The 20,903-nt window shown below is 41.5% G+C and overlaps 2 protein-coding genes across 2 annotated transcripts; one reads left to right on the top strand and one right to left on the bottom strand.

Moving 5' to 3' along the window:
• Positions 1 to 1,276: 1,276 nt before the first annotated feature.
• On the bottom strand, positions 1,277 to 12,889 carry LOC117553201 (U3 small nucleolar RNA-associated protein 4 homolog). Its single transcript, XM_034227023.1, has 12 exons — positions 12,737 to 12,889; positions 12,397 to 12,559; positions 11,755 to 11,943; positions 11,551 to 11,635; positions 10,983 to 11,072; positions 10,684 to 10,895; positions 10,405 to 10,576; positions 8,560 to 8,651; positions 8,025 to 8,121; positions 7,846 to 7,910; positions 4,179 to 4,295; positions 1,277 to 1,541 (listed from the first exon to the last, which is right to left on the bottom strand). Exons 2-12 carry the CDS (start codon positions 12,553 to 12,555, stop codon positions 1,311 to 1,313), a joined length of 1,509 nt encoding a protein of 502 aa, XP_034082914.1. The 5' UTR covers positions 12,556 to 12,559; positions 12,737 to 12,889; the 3' UTR covers positions 1,277 to 1,310.
• LOC117553202 (chromosome transmission fidelity protein 8 homolog) lies at positions 12,859 to 20,623 on the top strand. The gene is made up of 3 exons (XM_034227024.1): positions 12,859 to 13,107; positions 14,402 to 14,525; positions 20,095 to 20,623. Exons 1-3 carry the CDS (start codon positions 13,088 to 13,090, stop codon positions 20,374 to 20,376), a joined length of 426 nt encoding a protein of 141 aa, XP_034082915.1. The 5' UTR covers positions 12,859 to 13,087; the 3' UTR covers positions 20,377 to 20,623.
• The last annotated feature ends 280 nt before the right edge of the window (positions 20,624 to 20,903 follow it).

Raw genomic sequence — 20,903 nt, 5'->3', positions numbered from 1 at the left:
AAGTGGCGGTAGGTACTAACATGCGCTAGGCTAACATGGCTTACCTTGGTCTTTGTCTGGTCTAAACTGGTCTTCAATGGCATTACAACGATAAAAACGATGATGTAGTTAATCCATAGGTTAATATCCAATGTGACTGTGTCCCCTTTGAAATGTTCTGATAATCTATAAGCAATAAAACTGCAATTCCGTTATCTGCTGTCTGCTCTGTGTTCCGTGCGCTCTGGGTCCTGCAATTCCTGCTTCCTTACGTAGTAAACAGTAAAGTCTGTTGAGTAATGTGCTTACGCTGGCTGGCATTGGCAGTGCACTGCATCCCCATTAAGTAATTGTTGATTAATAAATCCCATTTTATGTTTCATCATACTCTCAGAGTAGTCATCCGGAAACTTGAAATGTTCGCTGCATACATGCGCCTGTGGATCTTTCGTTTCGGGCCGAGCACATTTCGCTAGCCACTGCCTCCGAACGTACTTCCTACGCTTACCCGTTGGCAATAGATGGAACCGAGCATTCCGTGGATTGTTCCTATCCGAATTGTGGCAATGTTTCGCGATACAATGAGGCATATTTCTATAGAATTGTGAGAGTAACTAGAGTAAACAACATGAACAAAGCACATCCGTCAATTTGTCCTCGACACCAAAACGCATAGTTCACGTCACTTCCGGTAAAATAAGTCATGTGACTCGTCAAAATGGCGCCGCCCACAGAGTTGATGTTATTTCGGTAATTAATCAGTTTAAAATCACTGATAACGCCATCGGATAAAAAAAAAAAGAAAAAGACTGGCAGAGACTGGTCTGTTTTATCGGATGATAATTATTTAAAAATGCGTGTCATGAGCATTCCCTCCCTTTAAGGTAAGCCATGTTAGCGTTGTAGGCTACCTAGCGCCACATGTTTTGATGTACGTTTTTGTTGATAACGTCGCGAGTTTGTATCTTTCAGTGTTGAGGTGGGCACCGTTAGATTCTGTGTCTTTACGATCATAAACGATGTGTTGGATGTGCAGCTAGGATAAGTAATATGGGAGGTAGGAGTGATTTTCGGTGCAGTAATAGGTTAGCATTTTTCGCTTGGGGCTAATTCAGAGGGTCAGTGTTAGCATTGTGTTTTCTTTTGAAAAATGAAAAAGATCAGTTAAATGAGTTTGTTCCCGTTATATGGATATAAAATATTCATAGTTTATTAAATATTAAGGTTCCTTAGACGTTGTTTCCTGCAAATGACGCGATTTCGGCCCCGGAACCGGGTCCGTGGGGCTTAAGAGGTTAAGACTTAATTAGTCGACTAGTGATTCACAATGTTTACATTTTCACAAACATCATCACGCCATGTGTTGCTAACAATGCTATAACATAACAGCAGGACTGAGTCTCACCTGATTTGGGTCTGAGGGTGTGGAGGTATTTGCAATCTGACTGGTTAAGGTCAACGACTAGGACTGAAGAACGGCAGGAGGAAGCAAAGAGTTTGGTGGAGTCAGAGGAGAAGCAGAGCTGCTGCGCCGAGCGAAGGTCCTTAGGGAGTCTAGACACCTAGAGGGAGAAGAGGGAGGGAGCTTCATCATGGTTCTTCTTTACCTACAGTATATGGACAGCAGAGGTGGGGACTCGATTCACATGACTTGACTCGAGTCAGACTCGAGTCACATGACTTGACTCGAGTCAGACTCGAGTCACATGACTTGACTCGAGTCAGACTCGAGTCACATGACTTGACTCGAGTCAGACTCGAGTCACATGACTTGACTCGAGTCAGACTCGAGTTGCATATTTTTTGACTTGAGACTTGCTTGACTAACATTGATAAAAGACTTGACTTTGACTTGGTATTCATGACTTGAGACTTGACTTAAGCTTGAGATAGATGACTTGACTGTTTAAAATAAAATATTTGCGTTTGTTTTTGTCGTGAGATATTACGTTTAGTTTTTTTCGAAAAACGTGATTATAGCGCCATGCGCGCAAACCTGGCAACCCACTAGAAGGCAGGAGTGTCAGTTAACATGGCAGCGGCTAGCGTTACTCCAAAAATAGTGAAGTTTGGATTCAAGGATTATTTTGTTGATTACGGTAATAAGAAGAGAACAGCGGTATGCAGGGGCTGCAGCATAAAGATCAGTGACACGACCACCACAACATCCAACTTAATTCGTCACTACAAAAAAACCCACAGAGAAAGGTACGTGCATGTGTTGTGTTAGCTAGAATGCTAACGTTGAGTGTAAGCTACGTTAGACTTGGTTTCAAATCGATTAAGCATTGCAAAGAGAAGACAACGGTAAATGAACACTAGAACCTCCAAGGGATTCATTTTACTAACCCTGATAGTGACGGGCTGTCAGGAGAGGGAGAGAGAGGAAAAGAGATGGCTCGTTTATTTCCCCTGTGTTATTATCAGAAGTTACTGTAGACTTTTGAATAATTTAGTTCATCTACTTTTTAGTAGTGTGTTTAAATGTTTTAATTATGTTGTTTTTGTTTGTGGAAGTGCATCATTCCTTGATTTATTGTAAAATGAATCTGAACTTTTTGATCTGTTATGATGATAAGCTGAAGCAATTTCAAAATTAACCAAATTAAGTGAGTTTTAAATCGTCCTACTTAGTTTATAAGGATATTATGAAGAGGAACAAATTAAATGATTTGAAAATGATATAGGCGCTGACGCTGTTGGCGGTTCTAGTGTTAACAGAAATTTAAATTAAATATGTGTAGGTAATGGACATTTTGATTGAGTCCTAGCTATATTGTCTGCAGTTCTGGAGTAAATATGAATCTAATATGATTGTCATCGGTCTAAATTAGTTTTCAAATGATTAACTGTGTATGTAATGAAGATCATAGTGTGGGTTGAATCCATTTTCATAACCACTGTCTTTTAACTGATTTAAATGCGGAAACTGGGCTTATTCATCAGAATTTTGTATGACTTGACTTGACCTGAGCAATGACTTGACTTGCTTGACTCTCACCACAGTGACTTGCTTGATACTTGTAGGTCAAGACTTGAGACTTGCTCATGACTTGCACATGTAGGACTTACTCCCACCTCTGATGGACAGTCTCTACTGTTATATGGTGAGGCCATAGGCGCGTTCACACTGCAGTACTTTTCCCACTTTAGTTCAGATATAGTTCCGAAATGTCGCGTTCAGACCAAAAAGAGCCGGAACTAAAATTAGTTCATGAGAACCTTTTTACCCCACTTTTCCTTCCCTGCTAGGTACTTTCGTCGGAGAAAAAGGTTCCTATGTCTGATTGGCTGGGCGGATTGCAAACCACGCCTCGTAAAACTCCCAAAAACGTAATTATTACATTCAAATGAAGTAATAATAATAATAATAATAATGCATTACATTTTTTATTAGAGCGCTTTTACAGGTGCTCAAAGTGCTTTACAAGTACACATTACACATATTAGACATGTAAGAGTCATTACTGCGGACATTACCCACAGGAGCAAATGCGGGTAAAGTGTCTTGCCCAAGGACACAACAGCCTGACGCGGGATTCGAACGAGTTCACCAACGCCCCTTGATCTGATGACCAACGCTCTAATCACTGCGCCAAAACCGCCCCATTATTCAAGTTTACATTCACTTTGGATAATAACACGGGAGAAATGAGCGGAAGCGCTCTCTTTTCCTCTCTCTCTCCCCCTCTCTCTCTCCTGACAGCCTGTCAGTATCTCATGCAGCTCACTGATCCAGTAATGAGTGACCCGACAGTGAAGAATAAATATATTTATAACTAGTTTAGCTTGTTCCAGAGGTAGATAAAATAGCTAAGTGTGTTAGGTCTAACTCTTGTGTGTTTCGCTCCGCTTACCGGTCCGGCGGGCGGAGCTGCAGGATTTCTGCTTCACACACACGTTGCATATCGCTATTTTACTGTCTTTTTCGGACACCTTAAAATAATGCCAGACCGGTGAAGCCATTTTGGCGAGCTTGTTTTGCCGCACACAGAGAAAAGTATCATGTATTTTACGTCATGCGATCGGCTCTCGCGATCGGCATGTTTAGAGAGCACCGATCGATCGGTAGAGAGTGAGTATCGGCCGATCTCGATCGGTGACCGATCGATCGGAGCATCCCTAGTATATCTACTATGTTAATGTGTGAGCAATAAGTCAAACAGAGAGTAGCATATGGAAAAAGTGGATGAGCTCACCTTGGTGACACTGATGGTGTTGTTCTGTAATCTGTAGAGACGGAAGCTGGAGACAGTGGAGTACGCCAGCCAGCCTCCACATGGAGACACAGCGCTGCAGCTGATATGATCCTCGCCCTGCGGAGACAGCACGGTCAATGTCCTGTCATCTCAAAGATCATATATGTATGAATAAGTCACATTCCTTGTATGTTAACACAAACTTGGCCAACTAAGAAATGCTTAGTTAAATTAAAATGACCACCTCAAGGTTATATGCCATGAAACTGGTCATGTTCAGTTAACATTAGGGGTGTAACGGTACACGTACCCGTACCGAAATTATTCGGTACGGGCCCTTCGGTTCGGTACAGGTGTGTACCGAAGTGTACCGAACGAATATAACGTTAAACGTAAAAAATTGAGAACGTGAATAACTTTTTGGAAGTAATCTCAGGTGCTGCGTCGCAGCATTCAGAGTAACTTGCTCACATTGGGTTCAACGCGTCATAGAGCGAGCAAGTCATTTCATTGGATGAGAGGCATACTATGAGAGCTGGTCAGAGGGATGCGTTCAAATGTAGTCAGTAATTTGAGGAACTGTCAAAAATTAATGGCGAACGCAGATAAAGTTGAGCTCGAAAATCCTCCAGCATCATTGAAGTCTCCGGTTTGGGAACATTTTGGTTTCACAGTTACGTACAAGGATGACGGACAAAGACAGGTGGACCGAACCAAAGCTGTTTGTCGGCATTGTTCAACTAACATTGGTTACGCGGCTGGCAATACATCAAACTTGCACACTCTTGAAAAGGCATCACCCGAACGTGAATATCACCGGTACCAAAAGAAAAAAGACTGAAGTGCAAACCCAACTCCCACTAGCATTTAAGCCTCCACCACTCGCAAAAAGATCAGACCGAGCCAAAGCTATTACAAACACCAAATATCCTTATGTTGCCATGTTAGTAAAGCGCTACCTGGCTGTATCTGCTACCTCTGTCCCTAGCGAGAGGGTTTTCTCCACATCAGGAGACATTGTTAGTGCCAGCAGATCTGCCTTTTCGGCAAGCAATGTGGACAAGTTAATTTTTCTTTAAAAAAACATGAAAATACAATGACAAGCAAGTCCTAATGTCAAACTGGCTGCTTAGGTGCTAGTACAGTACAGTTCAAATACAGATTATTTCAGTTCATCGAAATGCTGCACCTTAATGTTCATTTTATTTTGTATTTATTTGAGTGAATATTCACAGTTTAATAATAATTAAAAACCCAAAACTAATAGTTTATGTTTTGTGAGTACTAGTACAGTAAAGTTCAAATACAGATTATTTCAGTTCATCGAAATGCTGCACCTTAATGTTTATTTTATTATATTTTGTATTTATTTGAGTGAATACATTATTCACAGTTTAATAATAATAATAAAAATATATATATATATGTTTTGTTTTGTGAAAAAAAATTCTGCTGTACCGAAAACGTACCGAACCGAACCGTGACCAAAAAACCGAAGTACGTACCGAACCGAAATGTTTGTGAACCGTTACACCCCTAGTTAACATCCATATCTCTCCAAATGTCATCAGTTTATTATGTTATCCTATTAGAACTTTTTTGTGAGGTCAGTGAGCTTTTACACATCTTATGAAAATCCCTCCAGGTGTACTGACTGACGATGACGGACAAACAAGAGTAAACAAAGAGAACTGAAGTGAATAACTGAAATTACTGTTGGACCTGTCTTACAGATGGGTAAGTAAGGCAGCAGGCTTCCACCAGATTTCAGGTGTACATTTAAAAACACACACATACATCAATCAGCCATAACATTATGACCACCTGCCTAATATCGTGTAGGTCCCAAAACAGCCCTGATCCGTCGAGGCATGGCCTCCACTAACCCTCTGAAGGTGTGCTGTGGTATCTGGTCGCAGGTCCTTTAAGTCCTGTAATGGCGCATTTCCACTGCAGGGCCTCGCACGGCTTAGTTAGGCCTTGGTAGGCCAGGCTCACACGCAGTGTAGGCGGAGCCGTGAAGTCATCTTCAATGCGAACCACAGAAAACCAACACCAGCCGTTAGCTGTTAGCACTCAGAGCTCACAGCTCCTCATATCTGTTCAGAAACTAGACTAAAGTTAAACAAGTACAAACCACAGACTGTCTGTGTCATGGTGAATACAGTCGCTGGTTTATTTATGTCTGAATAGGCCGTTGTGAGTGTGGACGGTCGGAGCATATACTGCGTTAGCTTAGGCGATCTCCATTTAGAAAACACGCATTTTAAAAAGGTTTTTCGCCTGCCGTCTGTCTGCAGACTTGTCAAAGCATTAATTCATGGTTTTTACTAACCGGTATCAGTATCAGGGATGCAAACTCATCAGGTATGAAAAAGGTGACAAGGATCCGAGCCCCCCGACCCCACGGAATATCAGCTTTAAAATTAAGAATAACAGAGGATTTTAGCAGTCAGAACAACTAAAGCAGCAGTGTTAATAATAAAAGAAATGCCAAAGAGTCACATCTAATAGAAATATATAAAAGCATTTATTTTAATTGTGTAGCAGTCAGTTTATAATGTTGGCAGCACTGTTGAGCATTTTGAAAATGTATTTTCATGCCTCTGTGCAAGGCTTAGTCTTTCTATCTTTATAGCCACTGGTGTAAAGTAACTAAGTTCATAAACTCAAGTACTATACTTGGGTACAATTTTGAGATACTTGTACTTTATTTAAGTATTTAAATGTTTTGCTACTTTGTTCTTCTTCTCCACTACAGTTCAGAGGTAAATGGTGTACTTTTACTCCACTATATGTATTTAATACCTTTAGTTACTTTACAGATCTGGATGAATGATGTGAAATCTAATCAAGTGTTAAATCAGACTTTAGTTCCACCTGGAGTACATCCACAAGCTACCCTGCAGTATACAAAGTAGGGATGTAACGATACCAAAAAACTCACGGTACGATATTATTGCGATAAAAAGTCCACGGTACGATATTTATCGCGATATTGAAAAATAAAGAAAAATAAATGTGAATTATTTTTTTTTACTTGATTTATTTTGCAGATAGTGATAATGTATGCTAGCTAGCTAGCTCAACGATAATATTGCGACAGAAAAACTTCTCAGTTCACATCACGCTCTGCGCTCCGACAGGGAGCTCTGCTCTGAACACCTGAACGCCCCGTTCTAACAGCTGTTCACTAGCGGTCCAGTCTGTGCCACAGTGACTCCGGACCGCACAGTTAATATTAACGAACGCACACGTAGGTAATGTAGCTGCTGAAGCTAGACCCTCATACCGGAGCAGCAGAGCCTTATTATACACCGATGAGCAGAGCCGACAGGCAGGAAGACTCGAGCACACAGCTCGCGCTTCATTATAATATATAAAAAAAGAACACCATGCGTGTCATGATGGCACATAACAGCCCCCTTGCCAGCGATTCTCTCTCTAGTTGAGCATACTCAGCCCGGTTGTTGGCCCGGAAAGAACCTGGATTTTGGGGGGCCAGAAAAACTGTGAAACAGTACCCATTAGCCGGAACTACCCCTAGTGGAAACGCAAAAAAAAAAGCGGTTGCCATTGTAACGAGATAATCAATGTGCTTCCCTTCACTTGTCAGTGGTCATAATGTTATGGCTGATCGGTTTAGATACACAACGTTAGTACACACCTTCCTCTTCAGCTGGATCAGCTTCTCTGGTTTCCTCTTCACAGGCAGACTGTCACCAGGACTTCCTGTTACCATAACAAATCATTACAGTATTGCAGCTGTGCAGTCAGTACCCAACTACTTTTACTGCTTACATTATAATGTGTAACTGGTTGTGTGCGAGTGTGTGTTGCCTTCACCATGTCCATTACTCTCCCCTAGTCTCCACAGCTCCAAATGATCGGGGAACTGGAAGAGCAGCAGTCCTGCTTTCTTTGCACAACAAACCAGGCTTCTCTACAGGGAACACACAGAGGTTAGCAGGTCGTCATGGAAACATTGGCCTTTAAGATGCCCCCTATACAGTGCATTCCGAAAATAAATTGCAGATTTATCCTAAAATCTTTTTCATTGATTTTTCCCTCATCAGCTGATATAGCTAAATGTTTTCAAATGTAGCTATATCAGCTCTGAGTCCTGGTGAAAGCCTTTCCGAATGAAAGGGTAGAAACATCAGAAATATTATGATGGGAGGCACCTGTGCTACATTCCAAATGTCAGAAAGAACAGTCTGAATAATAATGCCACTGTGATACTTCAGTTTATATTAAATCAATTTGCAAAAAAAAGTGTTTTAATTTGTAACCTTGTAATTACCATGTATTGAATGTATAATCAATTAGCAACAGTTAAAGCATATAGCTGCAACATAACAAGGTGATGAACTGTGCTTACATGTGGGAAAGCAATTTTGCGCAGTGCTGACTCCTGGGTGTTCTTCTCCACCTTGTCCAAAAGGGGGCGCACTACCAGTTGGGTGTCCATACCTGACAAAACATTACCATATTCTTTCATATCAGCGGATCACAATAAAGTAATACTGAAAAATCTGAACTGACACCAACATGATAAGTCTCTGTGTTGGTTTATTCATGATTTGATGGCATTATGCAGAGGTTCAACTCCTCTGGATGAAGCACTCATGGGGTTAAACTAGTGTTAATTTCGTCAGCTATTTTTTTATTTAGTTTTAGTCTTACACAGCGGCGTGCGTTGACGCTTGCCGGCGGGTGTGTCTGACACTCGACCAACAACCAATCACATGAATCTCCCGCCCCTGACACACAAGCAGCGGTTTGATTGGCTAGAGCTTGTACTGGCATATGATTCGATTGGCTGACGCTTCTGCCGAGGCGTCAAAAGTTGAACATTGCTCAACTTTTGCAGCGAGCCACGCCAGCAACGCTCCGCGTCGCCTCCCACGATGCAGTTCGGCTAAAAGTGACGTCACCCCATTCAAAGTGAATGGGCAGAAGCGTTGGAAGCTTCAACGCACGCCGCTGTGTGGACGGGCCGTTAGTCCTGTATTAAATTTCCTTTTTAGTTTTAGTCATATTTAGTCACCTTCATCCTGTTTTTATTTAGTCAAGTTTTAGTCGACTAAAAGTCTGAGCATTTTAGTGTTATTTTAGTCAAAGAAAACTAATTATTTTAGTCTACTTTTTGTCAATGAAAACTGTTGAGTCTTTTTTAGTCATCAGATTATAGAACATTTCAGTCAAACTAGTCTAGCCAAAACCAATAATTTGTCATTTTAGTCAAACGTATTTCACAATAAGATTATATCTTGTCCTTATTTGATGAAAAACACAGGTTGAATGATTAAGAAGCTTTGCAGAGAGTATCTGGTCAGGTTTGTGGTGTTTGTACCAGCTGTGTTATGGCCACATTGCTTCCCTTCTGATAAAACAATGCATTCTCTTTTTTTCTCCGCCTCATTGTAGCTAAAATGGGCCCAAATATCACATCGTTTCTTTCTCCCAAGCAGTGGTGGCTTTAGACTTTTTCATTGTCAGTCATTTTGACGGACAGGATCGTAACATTTCCATCATAATCCATTATTATCCGTCGAGTGCACAATGTATCACTCACTCGCGCTGACAGGGGGTATTCGGTTAACGCAAGTGCGACCACTGCTCCCAAGCCCTGTTGTTGCCATTTTATTTTCTGTTGAATAAGGTTAGTTAGACCATGAGTTAGACCAGAGTCTTCCTGACAGTTCACAGTGTGCCGCTGCCCGGTGTAATTCAAATGTACCGCCGCGCGCACCGCAGACACACACAGCTGCTGCCCGGCCACAGCACCGGAAATGGAACTGCTGGGAGAAAAACTGACTATCAGAGATGTAACGTTATCTTTGATAATATTTCGTCTCCTCATTTTTCGTCAACGAAAGTAAAGAGAGATTTTGGCATAGTTTTTATTTAGTAAACTACATTTTCGTCTCGTTACTTTTCGTCAACGATAATGCATGATGATTTCGTTACAGTTATTGTTTACTGCCAACGGTGCCGTCTCGTCATCGTCTCGTTTTCGTCATGGAAAAAAAGGTCGTTGACGAACATATTTCGTCATAGTTTTAGTCAACGAAATTAACACTAAGTTAAACTGAAATAATTGAAAGGATGTGATGATGCGTTTGCATTAAAATAATATTGGACATAACTTTTAATATCATACACTTTGCCTTGGATAACACTGCCAAGTTGATTAACGTAAACAAAACAAAAAAGCACTGACCTCCAGAAACCACAGCTGTGTCGGTGTGAGCGAGCCCCCTCACATCATGGGAGTGGTTTTTAAAGGTCCTTGTTCGGACCCATTCCTTATCCTGCTGGCCAACATTAGAGGAGAGGAACTGAAACTGGACCACCGTTCCCTCTGACGTCCCGGCTACCACGCTGCTCTCGTCCTGTGAATTATGTGGACAGTTGTACGTTACTGGATCTATGGGCTGTGCAATAACACTACCTCAGATCAGGGGTTTATGAATGTTCTAATTATTGGTTGCACACTTACCTGGGAAGAAGACAGGGCCAGAACGTCCCACTTGGTGACTAGGTGGGTTCTGACCAGAGTCCCTGTGAGTCCATCCCAGACCTGGACCTTTCCTGCCGAGTCACCGCTGATGATAGTGTGATCTGACAGGAAGGCGATGCTCCAAACCACCACCTCTCTACTCTTTGATGCTCCGACTCCTCTCTCCACCAGCAGTCTGTGTGTGGCACGGCCTGACGTGGCAGTAGAAAACAAAAACAGTTAACAAACATGAAACTTATATGATGCTAATAACTCCCGGATGGAATGTATCTACTGACCTGACTCAGCATCAAAGATTTTTATCATGTCCATCATGCCAGCAGCTATCAATGTACCAGAGGGATGCCAGCAGAGAGAGATAATACGACCTAGAAGATCACAGGAAACAAAATGTCACCAAGTCAGAGAAAGGGTTACAAATAAAAACAATGGTTTTAAGTTAAAAAAAAATTCTTAAAATGAATGTTTCATTTGATCATAACTTGTCAAATCAAGCAGCTCAATCATTGTGTTATTATTCAAGCTAGGGATGTCCCAATACATGTCAACTGTAAGCTATATTTTTTGCATGGATTTCATTAATAATTTGACTAATGGTGTAAAACACCTGGATTGAGAAATAGTTCAATATTGCACATTACATTTTTGCGAATAAAACTGCAATATAACTAACACTTATTTCAAAAAATACAAATGTAATCACAGGCCTTTTGTTATTAGGTTAGCTATGATACAGGGTAAATGTGTGATAACATTGCTGGATACTGTCCAATGTAAGCCTATCTATATATTTATACAACTGCCAGTTGAAGAGCAGAAATACCTCTGGGTCAATTTGAATCTTACCCTTTTGCCTGTCGAGGTTTCTTTGAAACTGAATCCTCTCTTCCAGTATTTCAAATATTTTCACTGTCCCGTCTTCACAACCAACCTGGATTAGAAAACATTCAGTCAATTTATTATCGACTTTGAGCAAGGTCACCACGCTGGGCGGAAGAACATTAGCATCAGGAGTAGAGTAGATTAAATATCCACAAGGTGCTGACTGACCGCGAGCAGGGTTCCCTGGCTGTTGCTACTGATGCTCCAGATTGGTCCTCCATAGGCCTCCACTGTGTACCTGGGTCTCAGGTTCTCCAGGTCATACTCTGTGATCTCTCCATTCAGCCCGGCACTGAACAGGCGCTGGCCCAGCCAACACAGAGCCTCCGCAGCCCGGCCGTCCTGCCCTGGGATGACCTGTGGATCAACATCAAAACATGTTGAAAATGCATGGAAAGAAAAGTGGAACTGAAGATGAAGCCCTAAGGGTTCAGAGCTTTCTTTAAAACACCACCGGCTGGCTCATTTCATTCATTCAAGACAGTTTGAATGTTAGTGCTGTTCAGTTGTTGTTTCCAGACAGAGTGGGTCGTGTAGGAAAGTTCTTTTAAATTGTCTATTGTTTTTACTATATGGCTGTTATTGTTTTATTTTTACCTTTTATTTGTGTTTTACTTGTTTTATTTGAAGATTGTAATACCTGAACACACTCCTGCTACTGTCACTAAATAATTTCCCAATTTGGGATCAAATAAAGTACCTATCTCTATCTTTATGGTTTGTGAGCAGAGTTGTGTTTTTTTGTATTTTATTTATTTCTCTGGACAAAACTTGGGGCTGGAGGGAAAGCTGTATTTTAGTGCAGGTTACCTTCTCTTGGAAGTAGTTGTCCGCGAAGTTGAAGATCTCCAGAGCTCCATCAGCCCGGGCCACAGCCAGCCGCTCCGTGCGGGGGTTAAACGCCATGGCTCGGATAGCAGTGGGCATGTAGTCGAAGAAGCGAACACGGTGCACCTTGAACTCAGCCATTTTACTTTGAGGAAAAACGCAAGAGGAAGACTGTTACAGCTAGGCAAAACATAACCGTAGAGCTGTCCGTTACCCCACACACACACACGCACACCCCTCCCAGGGAGACACACTGTCAGTATATATAAATAAAGCTCAGTTTAACCGTCATAACTCATAATAATAATAATATAACAATTACCTGCTGTTTATCCTCACAGTGTCTACACTTTCTGAGCTGTGAACCCCACGCTGGAAAACATCCGCAGCCACGTTGTGAACCTATGAACCGGAAATGAATTTGACAAACACACTGCACAAACCGGAACAACGTCATCACACTGACAGCAGGAAACCGGTGGCGGGAAATACTAGCAGACTATGAAGCACATACTGTAAACGTTTCTGTATAAACACAGCATTCTGAATGCTATTGTTGGTTATTGTTCTCGTATAGTTACTGCTGTGTTGGGCACTTGTAATGCCTCGGTAACGTGTCGGTCTGTTTCATCCTGTTCGTGTTGCAGCACGGTGTCCGCTCTCTAACAGCACGATGGTTCAAATAGTCATAAGGTAAGATACACCGCATGTGTTCAGCCTAAAGGTTTGTGTATACCGCCTGGAGGAGTCCCTGGGTGGAGGAAGTACTCAGATAGTGTAGTACCAGAGTGTAGGAATACTCTGTTACTAGTAAAAGTCCTGTTACTCAAGTAAAAGTACAAACGTTTTATCATCAAAATTGACTTAAAGTAAAAGTAGTCCTTGTGCAGATTTCAGAATAATATATATGATATGTTTTATAATGATTGATCATGAAAGTGTTCTCAAAGCTGGTAAAGGTGCAGCTAGTTTGAATGACTTTGTATACTGCAGGGTAGCTGGTGGATTTACTCCAGGTGGAACTAAAGTCTGATTCAACACTTGATTATATTTCACATCATTCATCCACATCTGTGAAGTAACTACATTTATTAAATACAAGTACACTACTATCCTCTGATTTGTAGTGGAGTAGAAGTAAACAGTAGTAACACATTGAAATACTCAGTTCAAGTACACGTCTCTCAAAAGTATAAGTACAATAGTAAATGTACTTAGTTACTTTACACCACTGATCATTTGTAATAGAAGTGTAACGGTACTGTGAATGAGATAGCACAGGGACAAAACACTTCTTAGGGAACACGTTTATGGAGAATGTAGGGAGTGAACCAGAGTGATGTAAGTATATTTACTAAGTAGTAGGCTACTTAGTTACTTTACTTTAGCACATTTATACTTCTATTTCACTACATCTCAGAGGGAAGCGTTGCACTTCCTATTGAGCAACATTTATGAGTGATATTTAGATTAAAGTTTTGTAAAAGCTTCTTGTCCAGTGAAAACCGTGTACCTGTGTTTAACCCTGATAGGTGTTGGTCGTTTGTATTGACAATTCTTCTCTTTCTCGTTGAAAAACATTTAGAATCCTCTTGGGTCCGGTGGAAAATACATCTTCACAAGTTGACTTTACTTAGTGCTTCTCACAGGACAGCAACAGAGCTACATACATATTAATGTCATGCATTGCTGTAGATTTACCAGTATATAAATGTGTTGAACCGAACCTTAAAAACTCCTACAGCAGGAAAACTCAACATACACATGATGCTGCAGAAATATTAATCACAAAGTAAATCACAGAGAAAGTTTTACTGCGCAATCACTACTTTTACTATTCATACTTTAAGTGAATATGGATGATAATACTTACATACTTTTACTTATGTAGGGTTGATAATGCAGGACTCTGACATGTGGTGGAGGATATCTCATGTGTATAACGAAGTCCTTCAGTTGATGTGAGGCTGTGTTGGTGCTCCTGCAGATCAAGTGTGGATGGCAGCAGTCCTGCTGAGTGGCTGCTGGTGGAGCTGCAGGGAGAGATGTTCTCCAGACACAACTCTGCTCTGGCAGGGAACGTGATGGGAGACCTGCTCTACACCATAGAGGTGAACACGGTACCGCACACTGCTGCTATCAAAGGCAAACTTAGTTTTAGAGTTACAAAGAAATCAGGCTCATTCAACAATAATATGGGATATTTGTATCATGTATATTCATAACTCTTTCTCCAGTGCTCAGAGACACCTAAAAAGTTCATAAAGAAAGTAAAGAATGACATACATAATGCGCTATCTGCAAAGATTATACAATTCTCTTGTTAAATTAATTGCCAACTATTTTATAATCTTTTTTCCCCCGAAGTAAATAGGTAAGTTCGGTTGTGCCTTCTACATGTCTTCTCTCAGTTGCGACATTGTTTCACTCTCCACCTGCTTCCAGAAAGTATCTTGTCCCGTGTCTCCAGCTACGTCTTTTGCTAGCAACTTCTCCTCAACCCCTGTGAAAACAGTCATGGGCTGCGTTTCACTTCTCTTATTTTTCATTTCCTCGCTCCTCGGGCCGTTTCTCAATCGCGAGGATATTGGCTTCCAAGCCAATATTTCAAGGATGCTACGTCATCAAGTGGCGCAGCAGGACCGTTCCAATGTCCAGTATACTTGGAATTCCACCGAGGCCGCGTCCTTGGTGTGGGGGAAATTTTGAGGCTGCACATGGGTAGACTTCGTGTCCTTCAAATCCCCACAATGCTTTGCGCACGGACCAATTTCCCCAAATCTGTGGTGGAAAATGTAAGGCGGGGCCTCTCATATGACGCACACTTGCTAGCCTGTTCCACTCTTCATTTTCTGAATGCCAGGAAGGATTCTTGTCTCGCTTCTGAAGCAAGTGACTCGGAAGACATGTGCTACCAAGCAAGCGTACTCGCGATTGAGAAACGACCTCGGTCTCGGTCTCACCAGAAGTTGATTTGTCTGCGCCATCTTGAGTAGCGTTCCAATGGCCTTATTTTTGCCGGAGGAGCGAGGAGCTATAACCGAGGAACCACCAGACCATCCTTCGATGAAATCCTGAGACACTCGCCCCGCCCCCTTACTGTGTATCGCTCACTGATTGGACGATGCAGTGCATGCACTGATCTGATGCTTCTTGACATGAGAGCAGTTTCCCAGCGGAGTGAAGAAAACACATGAACCTCACGGGAGTCACTCCTCAGTTTATACCGTGTTTTTTTTCAATTCATGGATCATTTAGTTACAAATATGTGATATATCTGAACAACAAAGTGGTCACAAATCATTTTATTCATTTGTTGGAGACATTTTCATGATCGCTTTTTTCGTTTTACATTTTCATTTACTGTCATTTCCATTCAGTCAGTCATTAAGTGCTATTAAAATGTTAATGTACTACATATCCACACAAACAAACAAAGTGTGCAATCCAATGAATGTTAATCTAACTGGGTTTTGATAGATAACATATCTCTTTTTCTTCTCTCAATTATTTTATTTCTATTGTGCACTCTAATCAATATTAATCAAACTAATGTTCGTTTATACATTTTAAGAATGGCGTTTATCTTTTTTGAGAATTAGTTCTTATTTTATTTTATTTATTTGGGTCTACAACAGATGATACATATGTTTGTGTCAGTAAATGTTAGTGCTGGGGGGAAACGATTATTTTGAAAACGATAAATCGGGCGATTATTTGATCGATTAGTCGACTAATCTAACGATTATTTTTCTGTTGTTCAATTAATAAAAAACGTAATGTAAAAAAAACGTAATGTCAAAAAAAAAAATGTCACGATACTGTGTCTCAGGGGATCTTAATATTTAAGAACCTATTAATGTGTTATACCAGATTAACGGAAATAATCTCAGCTAACTGACGATACAAACCATGTTTACCAAAACAAAACACAAGTCTCATAAGAAGCATCTAAATGACCCCTGAGCGAAAAATGCTAACGGACATTGGCACAGAACTCAAGATAAAAGTACCCTTATTACTTATCGTAGCTGCACATACAATATATCCGATTAAAGCTGAGACTCCACAGATTATGTAGGTATATAGTATCATCACTGAGTGATCCGGACTCGCGACAGGGGAAGCAAATACAGTCATCACAACACGTACCTTCACAGAGCTTCTCGGGAGATCGTCTCACCACCGTAATCTGATCAAAAGACGTGTTCAATGGCAATAAAATGAGAAAAAACGCGGCTGAATCGGTTAATCCATAGGTTTTTAACGTCTATATATAAAAAAATGATTGAATTTATAATCCATAATTCCATTTTATGTAAAAATCGGAGAGCAAATGCTAGCTGCTAATGGTAGCCACCACAGCTAGCTGCTGCTTCTGCTAGGCTATGCAGAAGTCTCAGTGAGATATAAATATCTTTGCGTTTTGGACTAACTTTAAAATATTCCCATGCTTTTGAAGACCTAGGGCGAGATGTTTTCGTTTGGGGGCTTCGTGCGCAATCCTGTGAGGAGGAGGTGGTAGCCGTTTCAGTCTCCATTGTGTTTGAAGTGCGATTGCGAACTGCTTGTTGCTTTGGGTGACTCACGTGTGTGTAGCGACGCGTCGACGCGGAAATATGTCGTCGACGATATTTTGAAGTCGACGCGTCGCTACAGCACTAGTAAATGTGCACTAACAGAGGCGGGGGGGGTGTGTGGAAATAACGGGGACAGAGCTGCTGTCAGACGATCAGCTGTGCAGCTTCATCACAAACGGACGTCGCTTCACGTGACGCTCCGGAGGAAAGGACGTCCCATTGCTCTTAAAACTAATTTCCCTGCTTCTCGTGGTTTCCTTGCGTCCCTCCATGCTTCCCTGGTGGGAGGGACTAGACGCAGGGAAACGACGCAAGTGAGGGAAGCAAGGATTTCATTTAACCGACCTGAGAAGCAGCCATGTTGTTAAGGAAAGATGTGAAGGAGAATTCATCAGGGACCCGTCTCAGGTCGGTTAAATTAAATCCTTGCTTCCCTCACTATCTGAGGATTTCATCGGAGGATGGTCTGGTTATTGCTCCTCCATTATCGCTCCTCGCTCCTCCGGCAGAAATAAGTGCCATGGGACGCTACTCAAGATGGCGCAGACAAATCAACTTCCGGTGAGACCGAGACCGAGGAAATGAAAATAGTCGACCTGATACGCAGCCCAGGACTTGTGAAGAGAGACACTGGTCAACGTTATTACGATGCGTCAGCAGCTGTGGGAAAACTACACTTTTAGGGTAGAGGGACTAAAAGCGTATCCAGATACTTTCTCCTGTGCGTCCTAATCACTATGTGTTACGTTGTTTCATGCTGGTCTTTATAAACGTGTGCAACAGTGAAAAGTACATTACTTCACAACATTTGAACTAAAACAAAAAATGGGAAAGGGAAACTAAATGTTTGCTCACACTGCTGTCCACTCGTATTACATGATATGAATACCATTAAATAGGATTGTTAAAAACTATTTGAATAAATCATCTAAATAAAGAATATCTTCTACTGTGCATATTATCACTCAAGGTGGACACATGTGGAATTAAAAAAAAAACGTAAAGCTTAAGGACCACCCCTTAACTCGGTGAACACTGGAAATATTGAAATGAATCCATTTGGTCATTTTTAGAGTGTAGCGTAACGGTCATTGTTCACCTTTTGGTTTAATAGTGTTGGAACCTTAAAACATAGAAGCACTTTGGTAGTTTACGGCATAAGTTGTTAAATGTTTAATAAGCATAACTTACATTATCCACTTTCTCAGTCACGATCGGTTGTTTCCATTAACAGCCAAATGTTGTCTAATTCAATTCATTAATTTAATATGTGGGCACAATGTATTCTTGGACAACATTTTCTCCTTTCCTTCTGTAAAGGAAAGTCTAGTGTTTCACCAGCTAAAGGAGGTTATAAAGGAAGCGTTGAAGCTCCTTTCCATCATCTAGAGAATTTGAACATCTCTTGTCAGTTCCCTGGTAATTTCCCTGCTTTAGATACGTTCCTGAGCAAAAATAGACTTGACTGCAAGGTCAAACTATGCCATGTTGGGTCTTGAAGTCTTTTGAATTTGATGATTACAAATGTGTGAGAACCCTGTTTGAAGATCTAAGTTGTAAGCTTTACTCTAATAAATAACCACATGCGTTAATAATTTACAGTAAATAAAACAACAAACTAGTTTCTCTTTTTTTATTTAAAGGAATGGTATGCTCATGACACTCATTTTTAAATAATTATCATCCGATAAAACAGACCAGTCTCTGCCAGTCTTTTTTTTTTTTTTTTTAATCCGATGACATTATCAGTGATTTTAAACTGATTAATTACCGAAATAACATCAACACTGTGGGCGGCGCCATTTTACCGGACATGACGTAAACCATGCGTTTGGTTTCGAGGACACGTTGATGTTCATGTTATTTACTGTAGTTACTCTCTTCAAATATGCCTCATTGTATCGCGAAACATTGCCACAATTCTGATAGGAACAATCCACGGAATGCTCGGTTCCATCTGTTGCCAAAAGGTAAGCGTAGGAAGTACGTTCGGAGGCAGTGGCTAGCGAAATGTGGCCGGCCCGAACCGAAAGATCCACAGGCGCATGTATGCAGCGAACATTTCAAGTTTCCGGACGACTACTCTGAGAGTATGATAAAACATAACATGGGATTTATTGAACAACCATTACTTAATGGAGATGCAGTACCATCGGTCTTTCTGGTGTCATCACCGACCACGACACCAGTTCGGCCAGTTGAGAAATCGCCCTCTGCAAGTGTGAAGCGACGGAGGACCAGAAGTAGTGCTCGGAGTAAGAATAAGGTATGTTATAGCGCATTTCCATTGCAGCGGGTAGCCCCGTTTAAACGTCCTTTATCGTCCAGGCCAGTTTTTGGTGGCCTTTCCATATAGCGTAGTACCGGCTAGTGGGTATTTTCCCCCAGTTTTTCCGGCCCCATAAAATCGTGGTTCTAGGTACACCATTCATGTACAGGTCTTCCTACTCGCCTCCCGAAATCAATTGCACGAGTAAAGGGATCGTCTCCAGCAAGATCACCGTGCTGTTCATCCTCATCGTCACTGTCCCTGGATTCCTGACGGTTCTGACTACTTGGCTCGAACCTGTATGGCTGAATTCCCCCATCCAATCTCTTCATATTGCTCAAAACTTCTTCCTCGGCTGACGAGTCCGAACTCAAATACTCCGCCATGTTTTCGTATGTTTACAAAGTGAACGCATGGATGACGTCACGACCATCACGTGACTACTGAAAATGGCCAAAATGGCAGCGGCCTGACGGAATATACAGGTTTTGATAAAAAAGAGCTATAAAATCATTATTACCGGGGAATATCGCTGATTTCTTCAGGGTATGGTTTAAACATAATGTTTCACTAAATACTGAAGTTTTGATTAATTATCTAATGAGTGGAGCATTCCTTTAATTATCTTAGGCCCAACCTCAAAATATACAAGGAGATTGTAGTGCTTGTCTTTTTTCAAGCATATATTGGAAACACTTATCTCAGCTTATCCATTGTGAAGTTTTGATGCATTTGTGTTTCTTCTGTGATGTTCAACTGAATGTATTATCACTAAAAGTTGAAACTAGTCCTGGCTCTTAATGCTGCGGTCTTTCTTCCTCCCTCCACCAGGGGGTGCCAGTGCTCATTGTAGGGCACCATATTCTTTATGGGAAGCAGGTGAAACTGGAAAAACCCTTTGCTGTACTCACCAAGCATTCCAGCCATTTGCAGGACAGCCAGGGTTGCCGTGACAGTGACAATGAAAACAATGATGTCCCACAGTTACCCATGGAAACCAAGCAGCCAGGAGCCCCCTCCACCTCCTACTGCGTGACCGCGCTCATCAAACGGAAGCTGATCTTCAAGACGCGGCCCAAACCCATCATCACCAACGTCCCCAAGAAGCTCTAGTGGGACTGCAGCGCCTCCTCACGGGGTCAGAGGTCACCTGATCCATCTGACCGTCAGAGGTCATTGCCCTCTGATATCATGCAGTGTGATTACATATGTGTACATCTGATCCATCCTGTAAACCTTTAAACCAGAACTGGTTCCAACGAGAGACTTTAATGGCTCCTCTTTCCAGTATGAATAAATATTGTATTATATATGTTGTATTATATTCCTTACATTTGTATAAAACTGAGTATTAGACCAATACTGACTCACTGACTATTTATGGGATCCGATGATAATCTCAGTGCTGACCTTGAAAATGTACACTTAAAGGTGGGGTAGGTAAGTTTCAGAAACCTGCTCGAGTGCACTAAAATTTGAAAGTACACAGCCGAAAAGAATCCGCCCCTTCCTTCAGACTTCCTTACAGAGCACCTCCTCCAACACACATGAACGCGCACATGACGTCAGCAGACTGGTGAAAGTGGCCGCCTGTTGCTGGCGAGTCATTGAAGTACTGCTGCAATGCACGCCCAATGACG

The sequence above is a fragment of the Gymnodraco acuticeps genome, unplaced genomic scaffold (genome assembly GCF_902827175.1).
Source record: "Gymnodraco acuticeps unplaced genomic scaffold, fGymAcu1.1, whole genome shotgun sequence".
In the NCBI taxonomy this organism is placed as follows: Eukaryota; Metazoa; Chordata; class Actinopteri; order Perciformes; family Bathydraconidae; genus Gymnodraco; species Gymnodraco acuticeps.
This window is presented reverse-complemented; position numbering and strand designations above follow the sequence as displayed.